The sequence below is a fragment of the Rattus norvegicus genome, chromosome 14, assembly GCF_036323735.1.
Source record: "Rattus norvegicus strain BN/NHsdMcwi chromosome 14, GRCr8, whole genome shotgun sequence".
Lineage (NCBI taxonomy): Eukaryota > Metazoa > Chordata > Mammalia > Rodentia > Muridae > Rattus > Rattus norvegicus.
The window spans coordinates 93,299,856-93,326,084 of NC_086032.1; the positions used below are offsets into that span (position 1 = coordinate 93,299,856).

The 26,229-nt window shown below is 36.3% G+C and overlaps 1 protein-coding gene and 1 pseudogene across 1 annotated transcript; both read left to right on the plus strand.

Moving 5' to 3' along the window:
- Positions 1-2,415: 2,415 nt before the first annotated feature.
- Gapdh-ps46 (Glyceraldehyde-3-phosphate dehydrogenase, pseudogene 46) lies at positions 2,416-14,411 on the plus strand (annotated as a pseudogene).
- Positions 14,412-22,086: 7,675 nt separating this feature from the next.
- Positions 22,087-23,156, plus strand: Pom121l12 (POM121 transmembrane nucleoporin-like 12). The gene has a single exon (NM_001399568.1). It carries the CDS (start codon positions 22,124-22,126, stop codon positions 22,937-22,939), a length of 816 nt encoding a protein of 271 aa, NP_001386497.1. The 5' UTR covers positions 22,087-22,123; the 3' UTR covers positions 22,940-23,156.
- The last annotated feature ends 3,073 nt before the right edge of the window (positions 23,157-26,229 follow it).

Sequence of the window (26,229 nt, forward strand, 5' to 3'; positions counted from 1 at the left end):
CAAATGTCAGATTAGGATTTCAAAAGGACCGCAATTGCTATAGAAAAGGCCCCAGTAAAAATGTAAATTGCATGCAAGAACCCATGATAGGGGGTGAACAGAGAATGAGAAACTAAAGGGTCCAGCACACTGGAGTGAATATGGAACTGAACAGAACAAAATAATTGTTAGAATGGATATATGGCTGAGGAAAGACTTAGTGGGTCTGAACACAGAAATAGAAATGTCCAAAACTGATGTACATAATAATAAAAAAAGATTAAAGCACTCTTAATAAGGGATGGGAATGAAAGTCAATGAAGTTGTGGAATGGAGACAAGTAGAACCAAGGATGGTTGATTCCTCAAAGAGTTATACTATTTTATATTTAACTAAAATTATATATAATACATTTAACTATACGTTCAAGGCCTAACTGGTAAATTTTAATTCTGTCTCAAATTTAAGGAAAACTGGGCTGACATGACTCAGTGGCAGAACATTCATCTCAGTATGAGGAGAGGAGAGAGAGAGAGAGAGAGAGAATCTAGTAAAAATGATTTTCAAAATATGTATTGTAAGAATCGAAGTAAGTCTTAACTACCAGAAGACCACACACACCCCCACACACAAGTGAGACACCGTATGATGTTCGATGGGAATGCAAGTTCTGGTATATCAGGATGGACCTTCAATCAGGCCCTCATTATGAGTGACTAGAAGGTGACTCCAAATGGCAATAACAAATAGTTTTTATACTTTTTAGGGGTATGGGTTACATCAATAAGGTTTAAACTTATTGGTTAAGCATATTGACCTTTGAACCTATTGGCTAGCAAGCATATGGCATGCATTCGAACTCCATCTGGGCCCAGAGGATCAGGTGACTATCCATCAGTACATTCTGCGGTTTTTCAAGAATGTTCCTGCTGTTCCCAAGAAGTGTGGATGGAAAATGGAACCTGTCCTATCCTTGCCCTGAGGCAGATGGGTGGAAGGCTGGTGAAAGACCCTAGGGTCCTTCAGTATCTTAGAGAGAATTTCTGATAACATATTCAGAAATGAGCCAATGAAATGATTCAACAGTAAACTTGCTGCTGGCAAGGTTGCTGATCTTAAAGCAATTCCTGAAACCCACATGCTGGAGAGAACTAAGGCTAGCAAGTTGTTCTTTGACATCTACCTGGGTGTTATGATAGCTCTAGGACACCCATGTGTATAAATAAATACACGTGTGTGCATACACATACCTGCATGCCCACTCACACTCTTTATACACTTAAGTATAAAAACATAATCAATTTTTATTTCAAAAATTGCAAAGATATATCATATATTAAGAATTTGTGTAAGAGGCCACAGAAACCCATTAGATACAGAAAGAAAAATAAGAGGTCATATATATAAGCCTAAAATTTAGACCTAAATGGTTGCCAGCTAGAAATTATAAAACAATAATGAAATACTGCTGTAACATTTAATAATGCCCGAGCTGAACACCAGGTGCTAGTAAAGGTCCAGAGAAATTAAACCTAATTTTTCTGATGAGCCTAAAACAAGTTACAGCAAGGCACTTTGGTCATTTCCAAAGAAGATGGTACAACCGAGCTTCCAGATACTTATCAAGTAGATTTCAACACCTACTCCTTCTTTTTTAAAATTATTATGTACCTAGTAATATGGGTGTTTTTCCTACATATATCTGTGCACTTTGTGTGTGTCTGATGCTCTCAGACACCAGAAGAGAATATTGGATCCCTTGGAACTGGAGTTACAGGTGTTCGTGAACCCAGATGTGGTTGCTGGGAATTAAAACCACGTCCTCTGGAAGAGCAACCTATGTTCTTAAATCACCAAGCCATCTCTCCCATTCTTCTGTACACTTTTGAGCTTCCAGCAGAAGCATTTTCTTTCTCTGTAAAAATCAACAGCCTACTTATTTTTCTTAAATCTTGTCAACAGCCAACGTCAATTAAACTCGGGCTGTTGCAATACACTAACAGTCGATAATCTCATCTGTAGTATGATTTAATGAATCTTCAGTTAATGGCTACCATTCTCAGAAGTTTTACCCAGGAATTAGTGGCACTTGGCCAGGTTTTGTAATGGTTTTATGGTTGCTAAAACCTAAAAGCAAACAAGATGTTCTGTAAGTTTTACATAATTAGTAATTATGCTATTTTTATATGAAATAATAATATTGAGAGGTAAAAATGAGCTATCAGCTCTTAAATAATACTGACTAAATATTCTAACAATATTTATATGAAAAAAATGGAGAGGACCATTTACTTTATGCTCATTATAGATGTGGTGAAAAAGGAAGAACAATAGAGAAAGATTAAAACTCTGAGGTTTGGCTCTCTGCTCCTTCAAATTCCAGAGACAGTAGCACCTTCTCATGCAGTGCCAGCCTTGCCCTGTCCTATAGACAAGATGGGGGTTGGTGTGAATGGATTTGGCTGTATTGGGCGCCTGGTTACCAGGGCTGCCTTTTCTGAATCTGGCAAAGTGGAAATTGTTGCTTTCAATGACCCCTTCATTGATCTCAATGATCTACTTGGTTTACATGTTACAGTATGACTCTACCCATGGCAAATTCAATGGCACAATCAAGGCTGAGGATGGGAAGCTTGTCATTAGCGGGAAGCCCATCACTGTCTTTCAGGAGTGCAATCCACTAATGTCAAATGGGGTAATGCTGGTGCTGATTCTGTCATAGAGTCTACTGACATCTTCACCACCATGGAGAAGGCTGGGGCCACTTGAAGAGTGGGGCCACAAGGATCATTATCTCTGCCCCTTCAACCGATGCCCCCATGTTTGTGATGGGTGTAATCCATGAGGATTATGACAACTCACTCATGATAGAAATATGACAACTCACTCAAGATTGTCAGCAATGCATCCAGCACCACCACCTGCTTAGCCCCCCTGGCCAAGGTCATCCATGACAATTTTGGCATTGTGGAAGGACTCATGCCATGCCATCACTACCTCTTAGAACACTATTGATGTCTTCTTTAGAAAGCTGTGGCATGATGGCAAGAGGGTGATCCAGAACATCATCCCTGCATCTATTGGTGCTACCAAGGCTGTCAGACAGGTCATCCCAGAGCTGAACGGAAAGTTCACTGGCATGGCCTTCCATGTTCCTAAGCCCAATATATCCACCTGGAGTAACCTGTAAGGTATGATGTCATCAAGAAGGTGGTGAAGCAGGCATCTGAGGGCCCACTAAAGAGTACTCTGAGCTATACTAAGGACCAGGTTGTTTCCTCTGACTTCAACAGCAACTCCTAGTCTTCCACCTTTGATGCTGTAGCTGGCTCTCAATGATAACTTCGTAAAGCTCATTTCCTAGTATGACAATGAATGCAGCTACAGCAATAGGGTGGTGGACCTCATGGCCTACAATGGCCTCCAAGGAGTAAGAAAACTTACTACCCACCCTAGCAAGGATACTGAGAGCAAGAGACAGGCCCTCAGTTGCTGAGGAGTCCCTGTCCCAACTCGGCCCCCAACATTGAGTATCTCCCGCAAAATTTACATCCCAGACCCATGTAACAGGAGGGGCCTAGGGAGCCCTCTCTAGTCTCTTACTGACTAAATATTCTAACAATATTTCTATGAAAAAATAGAAAGGACTAAATACTTTATGCTCATTATAGATGTGGTGAAAAGGAAGAACAATAGAGAAGGATTAAAAATCCTAAAGTTTGCTGCACCCCCTCCCCTCCCAAAAAATTCTGAGGTTCTCAGAAACAGACTAGAGTGGTAAATCAGTAGATAAGAACATATTTTGACAGTGGAACATTTTCTCTTTTTATTAATTATTTTGTTTATTTTCATTTCAAATATCCCTCTTCATGATACCCCCACCATTAGCTCCCACCCCCATGCCCTTCCCTTCACCTCTAAGAGAGTGTTGCCCCACCTATGAACCCACTTCTACCTCTTCCTTCTAGCATCCCCCTTCTCTGGGGCATCAAGCCTCTACAGGTCCAAGTGCATCCCCTCCCACTGAGGTTAGACAAGGCCGTCCTCTGTTACAAATGTAGCAGGGGCCATGGATTCACCCATGTATGCTCTTTGATAGGTGGTTTAGACCCTGGTCCAGTTAGTTGATATTGTTGATCTTCCTATGGGGTTGCAATCCCCTTCAACTCCTTCAGTCCTTTTTCTAACTTATTTTCTGTGACTTTTGTTCCAATGCCTTTAGAACAAAATGTATTCCTAATACGCAATTTAAAGAAAAAGTTTGAAGTTTTAGAATCACAAGATATACTCGAGTGGAAGAATAATTTATCATCTTATTTTCTATGGCAAATAATATCACTAATAAATTTAGAAGAATACGACTGGCCAGAATAGCTAGGATATTAATATAATCTATAACAAATACAATAGAATATATTTAATGGGGAATTCTAGAAAAACTACAACATATCAATGACAAATTTAACATTAACAGTGGGAGGTCATATTACACACACACACACACACACACACACACACACACACACACATATATATATATATGTATATATATATATATATATATATATATGATAGGAAATAGTGAGCATACCTTCATACAGGAACAGTATTTAAGTACTGATACAGTGTTATAAACCTGCTAGTAGAAAAACAGTCAACAAAAAGAAGGTGCTATGTTGATGAGACAATGAAATAAGAAAATGAGAAATGTAAATAGATGGTAGAATTTACCTAACTATAGAAATCCACATAAAATGGAGATGGGAAAATATAGCATTTGTCAACGAAAGAAATTCTGGTAGATTTACAGAGTAATACATGATTCGTCTCATAGCATTTATCAGCTCTGGGCACACATAAATATGAATATCTCCATTCTAGTAATTCCACTTAGATATCACATTAGATTTGATTCCTTCTGCATATAATTCTTCCTATTACATAAATCTTTATAAATTTTAATGTATTCTTAGGATATCTTTCACACATCTTGATCATATCAATTGCTCACTCCCCATCTCCAATTTATCCCAAGGTCCTCCAAGTCTTAACTTTCTCTGTTTCATGAATTCATAGATATTTTCATGTAACTAACACAGCCAGTTTTAAAGCATAAAGCCCATCATAGACCTTAGGAATTCAAAGGGCTCACATGTAGCTCAAATGTTTTCCATGTGGACAACATTGAGAATTGTTTTTCTTATATAACATCCTCTAGCACTATGACATCTATTCAGTAGAGATGAAGATTCTAACTCTGAACTAGCTTGATATTTCCATGTTCTCTGACTCAAGTGTATATTGTATTCAGTCATCTGGCCTCACAGTCAAGTCCTAATGGAAAACAAGGAGCAATGACAACAGTTTACAATGTTTGGGGTTCTTTGTGGCCTCACCGGCCAACAACTCTAAAAGAAGTAACCATTCCTGGCACTGAGCTTTTTATATGCTAGTCTATGTTATATATTGCTGCCCTAATATAGGTTAATTCAATTCTAAGTTGTATTTACACATTATAGCCTACTTAATTAATACCACTTCTACTTTGCTTTTTGTTTTCTCTTTCTTTATGTAAATTTTGACATTTATTTTCAGTCGTTAATTTACTATATCTACATTAAAGCCTTCAGGTTGCTTCTCTCCTTAGTTTATCCGGGACCTACAATTTTTTGAATGTACTAATTCCATGATCATTGAGTTTACATGTTTTTGAAATATATTTATTTTGCAAGTATATTTTATGAGAGAGTAGAAAAACACATTTAAACACACTTTCTTTAAAGTTGTAGGGATCTACCCAAATATCCATCAAAATTAGGATAGAGATTTTCTCCTGTTGCTGTACAATATAAAAGATAATTTAAAAAAGCAAACTACAAATAACTTCTGAATTTCAGAAGTTTTCTGAAAGTCTAGAAGACTTTATTCATTTATTTTGACAAGGCAGATATTTGGGGAAATAAAAAGTATTTTATAGATGATCACACTCAGAATTTTAGGAACTGTAATATACATTCTCAGAGTTTACTGCTGACCTTATTTTATATTGACTAATTAAAAATTCAGTTCAGCAAGACATGGTCATTTCAATCTGTAATCCCAGAACTCAGGAGGCAGAGGCACAGGAACTACAAAGAGCTTAAGTCCAGACTGGGCTGCATACAGTATGAGGTCCTATTTCATGGCATGACAATGGTTTCATAAGACTGATGGCCCTGAAGTCCATGAAAATATGAAGGGAGAGATGGAGAAAACTGAGTCCATTGTCCTTGGACATTTACTTATATGTCATGGAACACAATTAAACTACACATACATGCACACACACACACACACACACACACACACACGTACACACACACATACACACACATCATCGATAGAAGACACATTTATACAAGCACACACATACATACACAGACACTAGCAGTAAAGTGGATATGTATATATTATACGTGTGCATATGCGCATGTGTTTGAAAGATTAAGAAAGAAATGAAAATTGTGATTTGATTAAAACTAGAAAGATATTTGTGTTAGCAATTACTGGTGTGAGATAACATGCTTTGACATGAAAATAATGGAACTGCACATCTTAACAACAGGTTACTTAACACTCTGAATGTCACAAAACTAATTCTAGTCAATGTGTTTAGTAATTTTATTTCATGAAATATTTTAATATTTATAATTCTTATTTACTTACCTGTTTTTTTATTATATAACTGAGCTTGTACAGAAAGTTAAAACTAAAGTTTACATTACTTTTCAATGGTCTAAAAGTAGGAAGAGACAAAAGTAAATTAAAATTTAACCTCCTTCAGCCTAATTCTAGAAATAATTTTAATTTACAAATACTGATTGAAATGTCAGTAAATGGTGTTAATACTGGAAGGCCAGTTTACAGCTCTAAAGAATACAATTCATGCACATTGTCCTATGAAGGTTAGAAGGCTATGCATGCTGGCAGTAATATATAACACAAATCAAAACACAGGGGGGCAGAAAAAGGAGAATACTTCTCACACATTGAATTAATTTATGCTTCTGTGATTTTCCTACAGAGGATTTCAAAGGATCAGACTGCATCTCTAAACCTACATATCTTACTTACTATATTGGGAAACATTCCTATAGTCTACCAGGATGAGTTCATACTGAGTTGAATTTAAATTCATTACAATTTTACTTAAGACATGCCTGATTTGAAGTGAAAAGCAAAGAACACTTGTCACTATCGTCTTGTAATATGTGACATGATGAAGATTGATTGTCCTTCTTAAGTTCTCCTCAGTTCTGAGTTTACCTAGCAATCTCTCAGTTCCTCAGACTTAGTTTATTAACAGCTTTAATGCACCAGAAGCCATCCATTTCTGACAGTTTTGAACTAAAAGAATCTCTGACTGATCATAGTTGTATGGCTTTCAATTCTCCCTTCCTTTTATTTCGTTCTGGTCTAACTGACAAACATCCCATCAGACTGTGCCCTTTGTGTATTCTGAACTCATACAAGAATATTGTTGTTTATGTATTCATATGTTAGAGGTCTAGGTTCAGCAATGTAATTGTTTCCCATATTAATGCTTTTGGTAATCCTTGTCCTCCTATCCACCAGACATGTCATAGTGACTCATTGAGCAGAATCTTAGCTTTCTCAGGTTCAGGATGTTCTAAGATCACTGTGCTTTTAAGCTAGTCCACTTTAGCCAGTTCTGAGGGGGCATTTGAAAACATTTCACCCAATTCCAATTGTCTTATTAAAACTCTTCTTTTCACAGATGTTCCAAATTGTCTTTACTTTTTGTATTAATAATGTACACCATCCTTTTCTGGTTCATATTAGTAAGGACTAAAGATTACTTTGGGACAGTATGAACACAACAAAGTAAAGGGAAAGAACAAATAAAGCTATCTGATCATTCAATAAACCAGAGTGGTAGACAGAGCTTTAATCTGCAAAATAAAGAACAGGATGTAATGTTGACATGTTCAATAAACTCCTGTTGAGAATATGAGGACGACTTCTTAAATATGTGTAAGGAGTAAAATATACAAGAAAGAAAGAAAGAAAGAAAGAAGGAAAGAAAGAAAAAAGAAAGAAAGGACAAAAGAAAGAAAGAGAGAAAGAAAGAAAGAAAGAAAGAAATGTCAGGAGAAAAATACATTAGGGTAAAAATAAATCAAGTTTATCCTATTTTGCCCAAGGCATTTTATAATTATGATAATCGACACGATATTTAACAAAAGACCTAAGGCAATTTTCTTCTTGATTTGATCCAATAAAAAATTAAGGATATCACTCTATTCTTTGCAAATATACTTTAAAATGCAACTAATAAGAGGCAAATCCACAATTGAAATTCTATGTAAATCCATCAGTAGCAGAGAGATATGATGTAATAATTTAGATTTTAACAAAGGCACTTAAAAGATCACAAATATGAAAATAAAGGAATCATGACCAAGTGTTTGATCATAATAATTACAAATTACATTATACAAACATGTGAAGTTTTGTTATTTAGTAAATCAAAATTTCTTACACATATAAAATATCTTATAAATACTTGGAGGCCCTGGATCTTAATATCTTCCAAATTATTTCTAAACAACTCTGGCAAAAAATTTCCTTTTTTTTTTCCTCAAAATTGAGTTTTTAAACATAGTTAACATAACAACAACAAAAGCAACAACAACAGCAGCAACAAAAACCCTTTAACTCCAAAAGAAAACACTTTATCCAAAATGCCCAACCCTGGAGAGATAGAACCTGAAGAGACCACAGCCACAAGAGATATAAAGTAGATAGACAGCCCCCCAGTGGAGGGTGGAGTCACCAACCTACCTTCAACATTTTTTTACCCAGAATTGTGCCTGTCTAAAAGAAATTCAGAGAGTAAAATGGAACAGAGATTGAAGAATAGTCCATTCAGTGATTGGTCAAACTTGGGATCCATCCCATGGTTGGCCACCAAACCCTGCACTATTACTGATGCCATGTTGTGTTTACAGATAGGAGACTAGCATGGCTGCCTCTGAGAGGCTTTATCAGCAGCTGAGTGATACAGTTGCAGGTATTTTTACCCAACCATGGGACTGAGGTGGAGGATCCCTATAGCAGATTTAGGGGAAGAATTGAATGAGTTGAAGGGGCGGCAACCCCATAGGAAGACCAAGAGTATCAACTAACCTAGACCTTTGGGTGTTCCCAGAGAGTAAGCCACCAACCAAAGAGCATACATGAGCTAGTCTGAGGCCTGTGGCACATATGTAGCATAGGATTGTCTTGTCTGGCCTCAGTGGGAAAGGATGTGCCTAATCCTGTAGAGACTTGATGGCCCAGGGAAGGGGGATGAGGGAGGTACGGTAAGGTGGATGAGGGGTAGGTGGATGGATGGATGGGGAAGCAACTTCTCATAGGAAAAGGAAAGGGGCTATAGGATGAAAAACTCTTGGGGTGGAGTTCTTGGAAGAGGACAACATTTGGAATGCAAATAAATGCAATATTTTTTTTTAAAAAACGGAGACACAAAACATGAGGTCAGTTCTATCTCTAAAACCACATGAATAAAGAATTAGAGCAAATATCCAAGTGAAATTAATATTAGAGACCTATCCTAAATGGCATGAATTTTATAAAGATTGAGAAGAAAATTAAGAGCTGGAAATGTAGTAGTGAACAGGAATCCTGACAAAGAATTATATCCAAATTTATGAATGAACAAAAGATGTAAACACGCATGTCAGCTAAAAGGAACAAACAAATAAAACTAATGGTGAAAACGTATTCTCACACTGAAAACTCTTTTGAGCACCAATGTAAACCTTAATCCAACATTAAGTAAACCAGAAAAGAAACATACAATATTTGGAAAGCTTAGATTATTGATTTCTGTTGTTTTGTTTTGGAGAACTAGAATTGAATCCTCTGTTTACTTTTCATTTAGAGAAACAAAGTCTCACTAAATTGCCTAATCTGACTTTGGATTTGATCAGTAGTTTAGTCTGACTTTACACTTCCACTTCTACAGCCTGTTTTCCCAACTAGAAAGATTACAAAAAAAAAAAAAAAACTAATTTATTCCTAAGAAAACTCTTAAGAAAAGCAGATGACTGTGTAGAACAAAATGTGTTGATTCACGTTTATATACCAAACCACATTAAAAAAAATGAACAGATATCTACTTTTGAAATATAGGAAAGATGGTCACAGGAAACAAATGAACAACACAAAGAAAACTAAGTAAAATGTTAAAGTTATCAAAAGAAACAAATGAAGTTTGAAATTAGTGATAAACAGAAAAAATTTAAAAGAACATACATGATCACAAATACTCAGTAAGAATTAAGAAACATGCATGCCTTTATACACTCTTAACCTGTCTTCCAAATTCCTTATGTTGCAGGTATTTATCAGATCTAATCTTTCAAATAGTAATGAAAGACTCCTGGAGCAGGGAGACCCTCACTCAAGTCTCAGGATGACGTGACCCCCCAAGAACTCACCTGAGACCGTCCTTGTTGTAATAACATGAGGTTTATTGATAGGAACCAGTGCATTGGGGTCGAGACTCCTATCCCACGCAGGGATAGAAGAGTTAGACCACGAGTATGAGAGAAGAGGTATTTAAAGGTGGAAACTACAACCCGAGGGGGTAGGGATGGTGTCATTGGAAAATGTCGAGAATACCAGTGAAAAATCACAAGGAGAAACTTCCTGTTTCTCAAGATTATTTAACTTTATGGTCAGCTAGTTCCTGGGAGAGAGTTGCCAAACCGGCTGGGGTGTAATCATCAGTTCTATGGTCAGTCAAGTTTCTGGAACATAGTCACTGAACTGGCTAACCTACATTTTTGGCTCTACTCTGTTTGCTAGGGGTTCTGAATTTTTCCAGACCACAAAGACTAAATATAAGCACTCTGGCTGTTTTCTGTTGTAATTTAACCATGAACCCATATCTCTAAGGACAACTTAACCAAGACGACCTAAAGCAAAATTCTTATTTAATTTCCCCCCCTTCATTAACCACAGACTCTTTCCTCACACAATATTATCTGAATACATTTTTTCTTCCCTTATTCTTCCTGTTCCTCCCCAACTCTCCTCCCATCCACATCTACTTCTTTTCTGTCTTTAGTTAGGCAACCAAAGAGCAGACTTTCAAGAGATAACAAAATAAAACAAAATGTAATAAAGTAAGATAAAACAAAAACTATCATATCAAAGTTGAACAAGCCAGGACAAAAGACATCAAGAGACACAGGATCAGTCACAAGATCAGGGACTGCTCACTTGCTCATGAATTCCTGAGAGCCATAGTATTGCTAAACTGAAAGTGATAGGACATAGTCAAAGAATTTAAATCTGTGTAGGCCCTGTGTTTACTGCTCCAGTCTCTGTGAGTTCATATGAAGTTTCCTGAGGTTTTCTTAAAGAGCCCTAGGCATTTTTTCTTTTTTATTCTTAATTATTTTGTTAAAGGCTTCATATTTTAAAATTGTATATGGCAAAACTCAGAAGTTGGCTGAATTGCCAAGTCATGACCAGAAAGATTTCTTTGCAAGCAAGATTTTCAAAGCTAAGCTCCCAACACAAAAGGATAGGTGCTATCCTCAGTATATTTTAAATTCTGTTCTGTGAAGAACTTTCCAGGCACCTTCTAGAAACTTGGTCTTAATTTGACAGGCCAGGACAAAGAAGAAAAGTTCAAGGTGAGAATCTGACTTTGGGCTAGGACTCAGGAACTAGGCTCAGATAAAGAACATTTACATTTAAGTCAATGCAAAGTTCAGAGCAGGCATAGGTGAGGCACATGTGTCATGTCTTTTGTCTTGGTCTTCCTGACTAGCCCCTAGAAAGGCGTTTACAGAACTTTGTTTATTGCCTTGCTTGTTCTTAGACCCAGAACTGATTTTATCATTTCCCATGTACTTAAAGTGGTATAGAAGCAGACTAAAACAAAAATAAACCCCCTTCAACCTCAGCACTGGCTGGAGTCATGTTATAATATTTTCCTTTTATAAAATTGTCGTTTTCTTTTTAATCCCCACTCATACCCTGAAGAACATATTGACTGACTAAGCGGGCTTGGTCACTTTTCTGTGGAATAAAGACTAGAAAGATTACAAACATGTTTTAGTTGAGTAAATGTATTAAGTGTCTGGGAAGCCATCCCATCTTGCAAAGTGCAAACACAGGTGGAAATTTTGAGATACAAAGTAAAAAATAACTGTTCGAAAGGCATCTTGAGCTGTCATTTTATATGAACATATGTTGGTGATGTGACAAGTCATCCAGTGAGTTGATAACTGAAAACTCCACAGAGAACATTGAGCTTGTCATGATGCTATGAAGCTGACTTAGAGTTAGCATTTAACATAGGAAAGGTGAGTAGATATGTGGAGAAAACAATCACGAAGTTCTGCAGAGATATCCACTCAATACATGTGCAGCAGTCAAAGTGTGATTAGTATTAACTATAAAACAAATATGATATTTAGTGATGAATCTTTTCTTTTTCTGATTAAAAACAAGAGCTAAATGCTTACTTTTACGATAGTTACGTGTTTATTAGATGTGCTAGAGAGCAACTACTACAAGACCAAATTTTAGAAGGGTATCAAACAGAAAGAAAACCATGTGGCCTTTTCATATCCTCTGCCTTGATACTTTTTCTCAATTTAACACCAAGTGTTCTTTTTCATTATCTTCTGAAATAAAGAAAATAAGTCACCTATCTCTTTGAGCGCAGTGGGTTCTGCTCTCTATCTGGAGATGGAGTTTGCACTCATAATACTACATCTGAATGAGAAAGTTTGGTAATTGTATATGCTGTTCTGTTTTGCAATACTGGATTCAGAGAAAACATCTAAATATAATTTTATTCAAAGACAGTATTCCCAAAGTATCTTTTGCCGCTGAGATGAGAGGAACTTGTTTCAGAAGTTCCAGCAAAGTTCTGTATCTCTTTTGCTTTATTTACTGAGTAAATGTCCACATTGAATGTAGGTTGACAGGTTGAGCTTTGAGTGGCCTTAAGTTCTTGTATGCTAACATTTGCATTTATTTCTTTACTGACACAGTCAACAAAAGTAGATTCATCCATCTACATTTCACAACTGAGACCATAAAAAAAATAGTGCCTGGAAATTAGAGCTACATTTCCTAAAGCTTTAGGTGTTGCTCAATTTTGCAGAATTTCTGAAGGATACAGTCTAAAATGTTCCGTAATATAATCACTGATGTAATATTTATAAGACAAACTAAAATTGAGTGTTTTAGTTAAAAATGCATAAATCAATATGTTAATGTATAAAGTGTGTTAATTTATAACCAATGACAGATTGTCTATCTTGGAAAATACATTTTCATTGATTGTGCTCATATTATAAGATTTTGGTGGAAACACATTATCATAATTCAGAAAGTATCATATTATTTTCCAATATTTCAGATCTAGAATGATTTTTGTGGTATTTTATAATGCTAAGATTTAGGGATTATTTCTTCCCTTTTAATTTAAATTAAGAAGCTGAAACTAAGATGAATTATCTTCCAAAGTTGTTGTAAAAGGTTTTATATTATCTATTTTGACAAACATAGCCTTCTACTTGTTAAAATAGTAATACAGTTAGCATGCAAAAAGTGTTTCAATGAATTAATTTACAGATAAAATTGCTGTGGTGGTGAGTGAAACAATGAGTTTAAATGAAAACTAATCACAAGAATGTCTGAGTTAAAGAGAAACCTTTTTGAGAAACAGGCTTTATCTACAATGTTCAACTAATCAGCTTCTATGATTGCTACACTAATTGTTTCCAGTGGAATATTAACTATGTTCCATGCTGCTGTTCACCATAGATTTTAGTACAGCAAGCATACCACTGGATACACATTCAACTACTGTTGAACGATAATTGAGAGCCCTAAACTCTGGCAGTATTTACTTAATGTGTATCTTGCTTCATGACTTGAATGTGACAATACATTACCTGTCTCTAGTTACTGGCTGTAATTTAAGTACGTAATTTTGACTGGCTTTTCAGTAGATATTACCCTTTTGTTCTCAACTAGAAATGACCAAGGCCAAGGTCCTGCTGACTTCTTCCTTGGGTTGGCTACATATTAATTTATGCCGATCAACATAATGTGTATTGGTCGCCACACAACCCACAGTCATTCAGGCTTTACGATAAATGTTTTCTTGATTTACATAATTTTAATATGGTTTAGAATAGCATTCTCATTTCATTTCTACTGAAGACTATTTGCGATTATTCTAGGTAGCAGGTCAGGCTTGCGGAAAGCATCGACTCAATGCAGTACCTGTGGAGCTGATTTTCTTTAAAAGCTGCAGAAATATGTCTCCTACTGTGATATCCAGTGGACCAAAAAGCTTCCGGGGAAATCACCCATTCATTATGCCTCCGTAATTACTGTTTTGTGTTGGGATAATTTTAACAAGCCATGAGACTTTGAATTACGACTCTAGGAGAGTTACAAGAACCTAGCTTGCTACAGGTCACTCCTCTGTGCCTTTGAATCTTTGCATTTCAGGAAGCCTCTGCTACAGTGTACTTTCAATCTTTATTTTCTGCTGGTTGATCACAATGCTAACTTAGAGATCCTTAGCATGAATGCCTCTTTTATCAAGTGCTGAACATTTAGAAAAGGGAAAAAATTTTATTCAGTACTGAGCAGAGATGTAATCTTTTTTTTTTTTTTTTGACAATTTCATCTTGGGCAAGAAAGAGTGCTACATAGAGCATCACTGGCTCATTCATTTTATGAATTGAAGGTTTTACTCTCAAATTTCACTTTAACTGTGTTTCAAGAAAAAAAACCCACATTTCTCCTTTTTCTTATAACAAGAATCTTGATGCCATATATATATATATATATATATATATATAGAACAACAACAAAACAAATGTAAGATTTTTTTTCTACTATATCAAATATAAATGCCTAGTTTTTCTTCAAAGGGGCTAAATTTAAATTTATGATTGTAGGGTAAAAGGTGAAATCCAGGTTGTTAGAAAAAGTTCAGTCTGTTTTTATGAAGTACCATTCACTTCCTTTATATTCAGTGCTTGTTTCATGGCCAAAAACCACGATGTTTAGTTTTCTTACATTTTCCTATCGCATCCATTCTCATTATGCTTTTTACTTTTGTGTGGAAGAGGTGAGGTATAAGATGCATGGAAAAGTCAAAGGACAACCTGAATAAATTGTAGGTCCAGAGGATTAAACTGAAGCCTTGCCTGTAAGTGGCTTTCTTTACTGGCTGAATCATTTTGTTGGCCTTTAATTACATTTTATATCAGGAGAAGAGAGCAGTGTTATTATCTCATTCAAAGGTGTGGGCTTTTATGAATGGACACAATACTCTAGTATATCTTTGGAACAATGAACAGGAGACAGGATGCAAGGATGAGCCTGTGCACTCAAGCATGTCAGTTCATCAACATTGGCCAACAATGGGATGTCAGATACCACAGGCAATCAGCTAGTTGGGCGATTCTCTGAGAGCCTGTACACCACATTTTCTGGGCAGATTTAAAATTGACTTTAAGTAATTTTCAGAAATTTATACCAATTAGTAGTCAAAAAGAAGGATGTGGAATTGTACAAGACATATATATCTATAGCTAGCACTCCCTCCTACACTGTGTGTGTGTGTGTGTGTGTGTGTGTGTGTGTGTGTGTGTGCGATTGTGTGGGTATCTGTGAGGTTTTGCTGGGTTTCTCATTTCCAATTACTCCCCTTATAGTTACCCAAGACTGTTGGTTCCTCTGCACATTTTTAACTGTTAGAATTATAGAATTTAAAAGCAAGTACAAAATAAATTTAATCTTAATTATCATCTTAACAACATTCTAAAATGATGTATAAATACTAAATTTTGATCTTTCCTTTAAATATACAATTCCAGTTGTCTGAAATAAGGGCAAATTAAAAAAAAATAGTACTAATACAGAACGCTATAGCAAATATTCTCTTGTATTATGCCCAATAGTATAATCGATATTACCTGGAAAGCTGTTTGAAAGTAAACCATTAAGATCAATAGAGACCTAGTCTATTTTAGCAAGATTCCCAAGTGACTATAATACATGAACATGTGAGCTTAATTCATGTATTGACTTGGAAAAAATCATTCTTAGGAATCTGTTTGATGTTTTTATTCCTTTTTAAAATTATTTTGAGCTAGCACTTAAAATAATGGCTTTTAAGGAAAGACTGGGTTTATGACTGAGTTGTTGAAGTACTTGGTCTGCATTAACAAAACATTGAATTCACATAGCCTCAAACTAAACAGGGCATGGCCATCCACACCTGTATCTCAGGCCTTTAGAAATGGAGGTGAATGTGATTGTTGGGGGGAGGGTGGTAATGGGGGGAGGATGGGGAGGGAAGCCCATATAGAAGGGGAGGAGGAGGGGTTAGGGGGATGTTGGCCCAGAAACCAGGAAGGGGAATAACAATCGAAATGTAAATAAGAAATACTCAAGTTAATAAAGATAAAAAAAAAGAAAAGAAAAAAGAAATGGAGGCGATAAGTTCCAGAGTTCAAAGTCATCTTCAGCTCTGTAGTAGAGCAGTTCAAGATTAGTCTAGATTATACAATTCTCTTTGTTTCTGTCTCTGTCTCTCTGCCTCTTCTTCTGCCTCTCTCTCTCTCTCTACACACACACACACACACACACACACACACACACACACACACACACACACACACTGTGTAGACTCATTATTACATATATGTATGTATGTATGTATGTATGTATGTATGTATGTATGTATTACACATTGATAATGGTCAATTCCTAATACCTTTTCTCTTTAACACTTTGAAAATTAAATAAAAATAATCTATAGGAGCCAGCAAGTGGTTGCTCACAAATGTAATCCCAGCACTTAAGTGGGTAACACTAAATATAAAGAATTTACCTTCAATGTAGATTAGAGAGAACTACAGAGCAAATAATGTTTCAAACAAATGAACAAATGAACAAAAAGCAAGAACCAAACAATTATTTCAACAAATATCATATTCTTAACAGGAGAATAAGATCACACATTGGAGATAGATAAGATACTTTGAACTCTGTATTATAGAAAAGAGATGTGATGATTTGTAAAATACACATGTGAACGCATGTTTTTTAAACATAAGTTTCTTTAGTGACTAATGTCATAGAAAATCTATAGAAGTCAAAATAAAGGACAATAGATTAGTTTGATAAGCATGGGCACCTTCTCAAGATTAATTGTTCCAATATGTGAACATGAAATTTGTAACTTCTAGTGTCTTTATTTCCTTCTTTCTCTGTGTCTAACAATTTTCATCACAGAAGTCTGTAATTTCACTAGTTAGGTTCACTCCTGCTGTGTTTTGTTTAAGTTAGTGTGTGTATGCATGTGAGTGTGCGTGTGCATGTTCATGCACGTGCCTCTGTGCCTGCTCGCGCGTGCGCGTGCGCGCGCGCGCGTGTGTGTGTTTGTGTTTTGTTTTGGGGATTGTTTCCCTGACTATTTTTTAATAGGTTTGTCTGTGATGTATAGGAATGCTGCTAATTTTGTGTATTAATTTTGTAATCACATTGCTGTATGTGCTTATGGATTTTAATAATCTTTAAAGAATAACAACAACAACACAACCACATTGATTTCTTTTGCTATTGACATATTTTTTTTCTTAGTGTACTGCTATAGCTAAGTTGCACAGAAATGAAAAAACACTAAGTTGCACAGAAACGAAAGAGTAAACATGTTTGTCTTATTCCTGATCTTAGAAGAAATGTGAAAATACTTTGGGGCCTTTTTTTTTTATTTAATAGAAGATTCTAGCTAAAGAGTGCCAATGTATAGCCTTAGTTATGTGGGTATGGCTTATGTTGTGAAGAAAATTACAGTAATGAAATAGGATCTGTCCCCCATGAACCTGTAGAATGACTGCATATTTAAAAGATGTTTAAGAGTGGTTTTTACCAGATTGCCTAGGGAATACAATAATGGGACTATGTTGAAGATGCTGAGAATCTTGCATTTACTCATTCCACAGTGATAGGAATCTCAGTAATTGAAATGTGATGCTGAAGGTCAACTCTAGAGGATCCTAGGAGAGCTGCTGGTTGGAAACACAACCTATGTTGGAATCTGTTCTAATGCCAATGAAGAAATGCACCAGGGGCGAAAAGCAAGATAAAGGAACTTACAAGCAAGAATGAAGTCATACCAGCAAGAAGAGTTCCTTCGCTTTTCATTTCTTGTCCAGGTTTTTATTAGGATGCCAACCACACTGATGGTGTGTCTTCTCACTTGAAATGGTCTGACTGAAAAAATCTTTCAAAAGAGTGTCTAGCAACTTGCTTTTAAGTTGATTCCAGATTCAGTTTAATTCATTTTAAAGTCAATCAAGATTAACTAATTGACTTCTGATTAGATCTGTGATCGGATCCACAGTTTGGAATTTCACAGTTGGTACTTTAATCCTGCTTAAAAGTCCATGATTGGGAGATCATTAATTCCAAGATTTGAATATGCACGCAGGTATATTTACACAAGGAACTTTGAATCAACATATTACAGTCATTCTTGTACATCATTGCTTATTGTAGCACTATGCAAAATAGCTAGGTTATGGAATCTCTGTCCAATAACAGAGAAATGTAGAAACAAACATCTATTTTTCTATGGTTCTCCAAACTGCCTCCCCCCAAAAAGCAACCTTGTGTTAGTCTCAGGAAAATTAATGTTGTGGAGATAGTCATATCCAGTAATAAAGGCCAATCTCAGAAGAAATGACTATATGATTTTTACTACATGTGTCTCTTAAATTTTATATAGATACATAAAATCAAGTCTGTGCACATATGAAAGATATTAGGATGAATGAGAAAAGTGTCAAATCTTAAGAGAGGGTGAGATGTGGTTATGATATACTCAACACTCTATGTATGTGTATGGATATGTCTTTATGGAAAAGGATATAATTAACCATGAATAGACACAAACACACGTGCACACACACACACACACACACACAAACACACACAAACACACACAGAGAGAGAGAAAACATAAAATGAACACATAGCCTAACTAAACAACAACAATGACTGTGAATCTGTTTTGCTTTAACAAAGAGATGCTAGTAAAATCAAAGCACATGAGATCTTCCACATCATTCAATAAGTGACCACAGATCAGCCTCTGCCGAAATACCATTAAACATGGACTAGAATCAAAAGCCATGTGATTAGTGGTGTGAATACTGTAAGCAGATGCCAGAACTCTAACACTCTGCTGGAGAGACTGAAATATTCTTGCCAGTTTGGAAAAAATTTGAGAAGTTTCTTCATCTTTCAATGTTGCATTACAAAATAACCCAGAAATTTTGTTCTTTTCTAAAAAATGAAAATATTGAGTTAAACATGTTTAGCTATGAATACTTAAAGCCCTGCTATTTAAAATATGTATAACATAAATGCACAGACAAATTAAATATCCATGTGCTGTTCAAAGGAATGTTTATACGTATATGTATGTGTTTTGCCATATATACATATATATGTATGTATATAAAATGTTCTAGTGTGTATATGTATTTATGTGTGTGTATATATGTATGTGCATGTGGATGTGCGTGTTTATCAGACTCACATACACATGAATTATTTCATGACAAGAATATTATTGGCATATATGACTCAATTAAAACAATGTTGAAAGAAAACAGTCAGAAAGGGCCACATAGTGTACAACTACACACAAAAAAAAATGATGTCATTGGAACTGTAATCTGTGCAGATACACCGTAGATTAATGGTTGTTGATAGGTGAGAGGTTAGATAAAAATTGGTAATAGATTCCAGGTACATCTTTCTTTGTAAACTGATGGAATCATTAAAACTTAGTGTTGTGATGGGTGCTGATGTCTGGGAATATACTAAGCGTTAATGAGTCTTGAAATGCAAATGGGTGATTTGTGTGGTATTTCAATTATACCTTGAGATTTTTTTAAACATTTAAAGAGTAAGAACACTCTCAAGGTAAAATTTAAGAGCAATAATGAAAAGAATAAGCAAAATTTGTCACCAAGTTCTTAAACAAAGATTCACATTGACAAAATGAGAAAACACAAAGACTTATTGGCTCAAATAGAAGACAGCACAGAATAAATCCATAGGTGGCATTGCATAGGGAACAAGTAATATAGACAAGAAATAGGAAATTATGTAAAGAAAATGTTTCTGTGAGGAAAAATGTAGCAAGTGATGTGTTCATACTGAATTTTCTTTTCAATTTTTTATTTGTTTTATTTTATTTTTAACTAGGATCTTTTTATTAAACTCTGTTTAGTGTCTACATATGCCTCTCTTCAATCTTGGAAGAACCTGTGTTGTTTTGGGTTTGTTTCCTATGCATGCCTCTGCTTCCTGTCCCTTAACATTATGGCCCATTCGAGGGTACTTTATTCACATGCACCTATGAAAGGTGATTAAAAATAGTACATTTCACACAGCCTATAACAGTCTTTCAAATGTGCTTATTATAGGTACTTAGTTTTTTTTTTTGTTTGTTTTTTTTTGTTTTTGTTTTTTTTTTTTTTTGTTTAGGACTAGAGAGTTTTTCTTGTTCCTTATGCCCACAGTGACTACCCTTTACTATTATGATAAAATAACTTGGGTAGCCTGCCATATAAAATTAACAGTTTTATTTTTATAAAATTAACAGTTTTATTTTGATTACAGTTATGGATGTTTACAGGCACAGAGGTACTGGTATCAGAAGGGCACTGTTGAAGGCCCTATGTGGCTAGTGCCACAATGCTGGAAGGGTCATAAGCAAAAATGATAGGTTAAACTTGCACAGGAAGCCTCAGACATAAGGAATTGGCTCTACCTTACTTCTTTCTAACAGAACTCTTATGAGAGCTATCCCAGAGTTACATGAGGAATTCCTGAATTTCTTTGAGGGTACAGTCCTAGTGTACCAAGGTTCTCTTGCTAGAATGAATGGGGGTGGGGTGCAAACTCATTCTCCAAATCACAAAATATTGTACACTATTAGTACAAAACAGAGTAAGACATAAAGAAAGGGAAGAAGAATAGAAAATGAAGAAAATGGAAGGAGTCAAAGGGGGAGAACATAGTAGTGTTCAAAAATAGGAACAGTTATACATATGAAGCCTTGGAAGGTAAAATTACAGGAATCTATATAAAATGAATGTCAGTACCAAAATATAAATTATGGTCTACCGTCACAATCTTCATAGAAGATAAATAGTGAACATTAGCAACTATTCTGGAAGAATAAAAAAAAAAACACCACACTTACTGAAATAGAAACTAGTTATTGTTTCTTAAGGACATTCAAATGAATAATGCTCATTTTTCCGTATAATGAAAGAAAATATGCTTCTGCAAATAGTCTGTATGAAATTTCTGTGAACTCCAAAAATCATTACACTTCTCTTTCTAAATGGCAAGAATAAAATCAGAGTGAGGTTGCTGGTCAGGTGTTAGTTACATGGCCCATAACGGAAAAAAAATGGTGGTCTCTTACAAAGACAAAGCAAGGATTATAATGACTCACTAAGTCTGGTTTGTCCATTAAAACCACTTTTATTGAGTGTCTGAAGCAGGACTTTTCCTAACAGACATGGTGCACTTGGTTTAAGTGATGAACAAATGCATCAATCCTTACAATCAGTGGAATGATTTAAGGTGTGAAGAGAAGTGAGGTGCATTCCACAAACGGGATGGTTGTTAAATTCACCAATGCTAAACAATAAGAAGCAGCTACACAAGGCTGTTCCACACAGAATACTATTCCTATTGAAGTTCAGAGCAGAATTCCAGAGAGGCTATGTACAATGGAGCGAAAATATGCAGGAATGTATTTCTGGAGCACAGGATACATATATTTATAACATGTAAGAGTTGTAGAGATTACAAGAGTCAGTACAAATGACTAACACATGCATATCCCATTAATGAGAGGACCCTGGAAACCGTTTCCCTCATGCCTCGAAGCAGCAGCGTGTGTGTGCGTTCCCAGAATCCTCTCTCAAGCTCGCGCTCACAGCCAACGGTCCTGCACGTGACAGGTCCTTGGTTGCCAGAAGCTTTGAACATGGGCAGCTCCCTGGGCTCACCCCAGAGATCGCTGTCTGCCCCTAGGAACCCAAGGTCTAGGCCTTGGTCTGAGTGGGTTCAGCAAAGCCCTAGACCTAAGGTCCCTGTCCACCTCCACACGCCCCAGAGAGCGCTGGGAACCTGGAGGCGCTCTGCCATCAGACCTTCTACAGATGCCACCCTAGGCCTGGATCTCTCTAATGCCTGGGATACCTATATGAAACGATGGCTTTGGAGTGTACGGAACCCTGGGTGGACCTGCAGCCCGGTGACAGTCAAGATTGCCCCTCCTGAAGGCAGAGGTAGTACGCTGACCTCTTCAGGACTGGGAGTACGCATTCCAGAGCATCCTGAGAAGCTCCCCGACCCCTGTGCCAAGGAGACAGTGCTGAGGGCTCTCAGCCAGTGCAAGAAGGGGGCTAGACGATTTGATGGGCCTCTTTGGTTCGAAGTCCCAGAGGTGAAAAACAGAAGACAGAACCCCGAACCCAAGCGTTCTTCAGCCTTTAAACCGTGGATAAAAAACGGAGTGGTTACTTCCTTTGTTCCTAAGCCTGGACCTCTGAAACGAAGCATTGACTACATGAGCTTCAATGTCTGTAAGAAGGAAACTGACCTCCAGTCCTGTATCCACACAGCCATGAATGCTGTCTCAGAGCGTCACATGGAAAGCTTTGAGAAATCCCGGGTCTCCTGTGATCCTTGTCTGTCTCCTGGGCCCAAGTCTGGTTCTTATGGAGTCTCCTTGGCTGGTGGGGATTTCCATTCTTGTCTGAGTTCTGCCATCCCCTTTGGAGACTCTAGTGGACTTTGACCCTCTGACTCCGCATTCTAGCCCAGTTCAGGATGCAATACTTGGCTTCAGCTCCCTATGTCCTGTCCTGTCAAGCTCAAGCCATCTCTTCTGCTCCTGCCCATAAGGACCTTCTACCTTTCAAGCCCATACCAACATCTTGGAATTTGTCGCTCCTTCCTGTTTGCCCATTTTGTATAGTGAAACATTGACCTATTAAAATGGTATCAATGAGAAATGCTTTAAATGCAAAAATTTTCCAGCAGGACAAGAGCTAATCCCAAACCCTTTCCATGTAAACTTCTTTACTTATTTGAGGTCCTAATCATTAGCTCAGTTTAGCTAGAGAGTAGTGAGAGGAAACTGAATTGAACAATAGGGAAAAGTGTGGGTTGTAATCTAAGAAACAAGCATTGAATAAAAGGTCCAGGATCTGGTTCATACGTTTAGAAAGGTGATTTGTGTTGCGTACATGAAATAGAAGCCACTGAAGTTCAATGGAGTGCGTAACATACCTGTACAGGAGGTAGATGAGTTGCTGCTGGTGCACTTGATGGTATCACTAGGAAAGTGAAGGGTTGTGTAATTGTTGGCTTATTTTTCATGGTACTGAAATGGATGCTGGGCTGCTTATTGACAAAAAAAATACTAGCAGGAGAAAACGTGAAGAAACAGGCTTTACTGTCACCTAGAATGATGATATTCTTGATCCAGTAAATTTTTTAATTGTACAACTGAATAAATAAATCTAGAACTCAGATAGTTTGAAGCCAGGGAATTACTTCAGGATCCATGACCATGTAAATTCACATATAACATTGAATTAAGGCCAAACAAACTTGAGAGATGAATGGTGCATTACATACAGGGAGGGGATGAGGCAAGGATGAGTTTCTCTAATATTATGAAAACCTAAAGGAGGAAGGTAAAAAAGGCGTGGTAGCAAACAGACACTGGAACGAAAGGGGATCCAATAGCAGTGGGCACGGAAGCGCATCCCAGAACTGAGATTCAGATAGTAGATTTCCTAGATCACTTCTGCTTTAGAAACATGTTTCATGCAACTATAAGGCAAGTGGACAAGAATCCTCAGGACAAAAAAAAAAATCCTTCTTACACAACTCTCATTCTCTGTGCCTTCCCATGAAAAAGTATACTTACCTCATCCATTGTATTGATTCAGCTCATCTGGAGAAACAGAAACAGGATTTCAGAAAATATTCTGCATGCTACTTTGCAGCCCAATTAGGATTAAATCTTCTAAAAGAATAACGTTAACTTTGATCATGGAATCAAAGCTGGGTAATAAAAATAATCTTAACTATTATCAAAAAGACAAAGTTAAGTGCTAGGATGTGGAGGAGAAGGAAGCTCTTGAATACTGTAGGTGGCAAGGGAAAATTATTAGATCCATTTTTAGGAACTACAGAAGTCCACAATGAATTATTAACAGAACCACATTAATCCCATCAGTAGGTAAACATCTAAAGAAGTAAAATCATTACATGGAAGAAATTTGAACAATCTCATCATTTTACCATTATTCATGCACACAAAAGGATATGGACCTAACATCAGCATCCACTTGTGAATGAAGACTATGTGGTGTATATACAAAATAGGATGCTATTCACATACAAAAGTGGAAGAACTACTGTCACTTGCAAAAATATAGATAAAGGTGGCTTATGCCAGATAAATCATATGCAGAAAAAAGTCATTTATGTAGTGGCTAAAATCATGTATTCATGAAAGTATAAATTACAATAAAATTCTAGTAATACCAGGAACTTGGTGTAAAAGGGAATGTGCAACAAAGATACAAAGTCGAAGGCCGTTACAAGAACTAAAATGCATCATAACATTTCAGTTAGTAATGATTTGTTACACAGCTGAAAAATTAAGAGTTGGTTTTGTTATGTGTTAGATCGTTACCAAGTCATAGAAAGGATGTAAGGAATTGCATTTTCTGACAGCCATTTTACAATGCATCACATTTCAAAATATATGTTTCGGGAAAGTGTATGTATATGTTTACATATTTTAATGTAATGTGTACACAAAATAATATGAAACATTAGACAAAAGTCCTGGGCATGGGTTTACATCAAAAGTCATGTGCATTATGACCTGAAAAGTAATGAGGTTGTACATCAACTCAAATTGTCAGTGAGAGAAAAGATGCTCTAATTGGAACCAATAATTAGAATCAGCATAAATCATCTAGCATTATCACTTCGATGTAATGTAAGGGAAATATTTTGGTTTTGTTTTTTGTTGTTGTTGGGTATTTGTTTGTTTTTGAAAGAATGAATAATAGTAGTCATAGCTTGGAAGGACAAATTGGAACAATGAAATATTCACTATTGTGTCTAAACCATGAGGATCATGGCATGCCTAGGGGATGACATGGCTGTGCTCCAAAGAGAAAACAAGGAGTTCAAAGCTGCAGGTGAGTGAGAACCATGGGAAATTTTCTAGCAATATATGAGCTTCAGTGGCATTGTGTTAAATTCCCAGGACATTGGTAAGAGTGAAATAACCTGACTGCCTTCACAGCATGGATGGGAGTCTTCACTCCATCACTTACACAGTGGCTCAAGGCCTTTTAGTCAAATTAAAGGTCAGATAGTTTATCTGGATTCAGATAAATGTTATGAAAAATACATTTTGGAGATGCTTTAAGATCTAAGTGAGATAACTACTGAAAGAAGAAATTGAAGGTGGGCAATATTTAGCCATTTAACACAATATGGCTATAGTTGGACTGAAAAAACTATGGATTCAATCACCACATATTAGCAATTAAAATTATACATGTCCTGAGCATGAACAGAGAGTTTTCATTTTCCCTAGATGTATAGCCTAACAATGGTTCCATGTTAAATATACATTGTGTGTTTGTTAATATTGTCTGTCCATCTGCAGAACCAAGAATCACCTAAGGGACATACCTCTGGGCATGTGTGTGTGAAAGACTGTAGAATGGGTTAAGTGAGGTGGAAAAACTCATGCAAAAATGTGAGTGGTACCATTGTGTGGGTGGCAGTACTAGACTGAATAAAAAGAAGATTAATTCTGAATTAGTGCTAGACCCTGTTTGCTCTCTAAAAGCAGATACAAAGTGATCAGTGAATTGACCTTCCAGTTGGCTTTACTTCCCTGACAAACAAACCCTTTAGTTGCATTTGTCAGGTGTTTTAAACAATGTAAAATAATTAACTTTTTTTTTATAAAAAAGAACATTGAAAGACTTTAGAAATGAAGTTAGCATACAAAATAAAAGGATGGTCCAGCACTGTAGCCGGTGT

Coding starts and splice junctions, on each gene's coding strand:
- Pom121l12 (NM_001399568.1), top strand. CDS start 22,124: ATGGGCAGCTCCCTGGGCTCACCCCAGAGATCGCTGTCTGCCCCTAGG.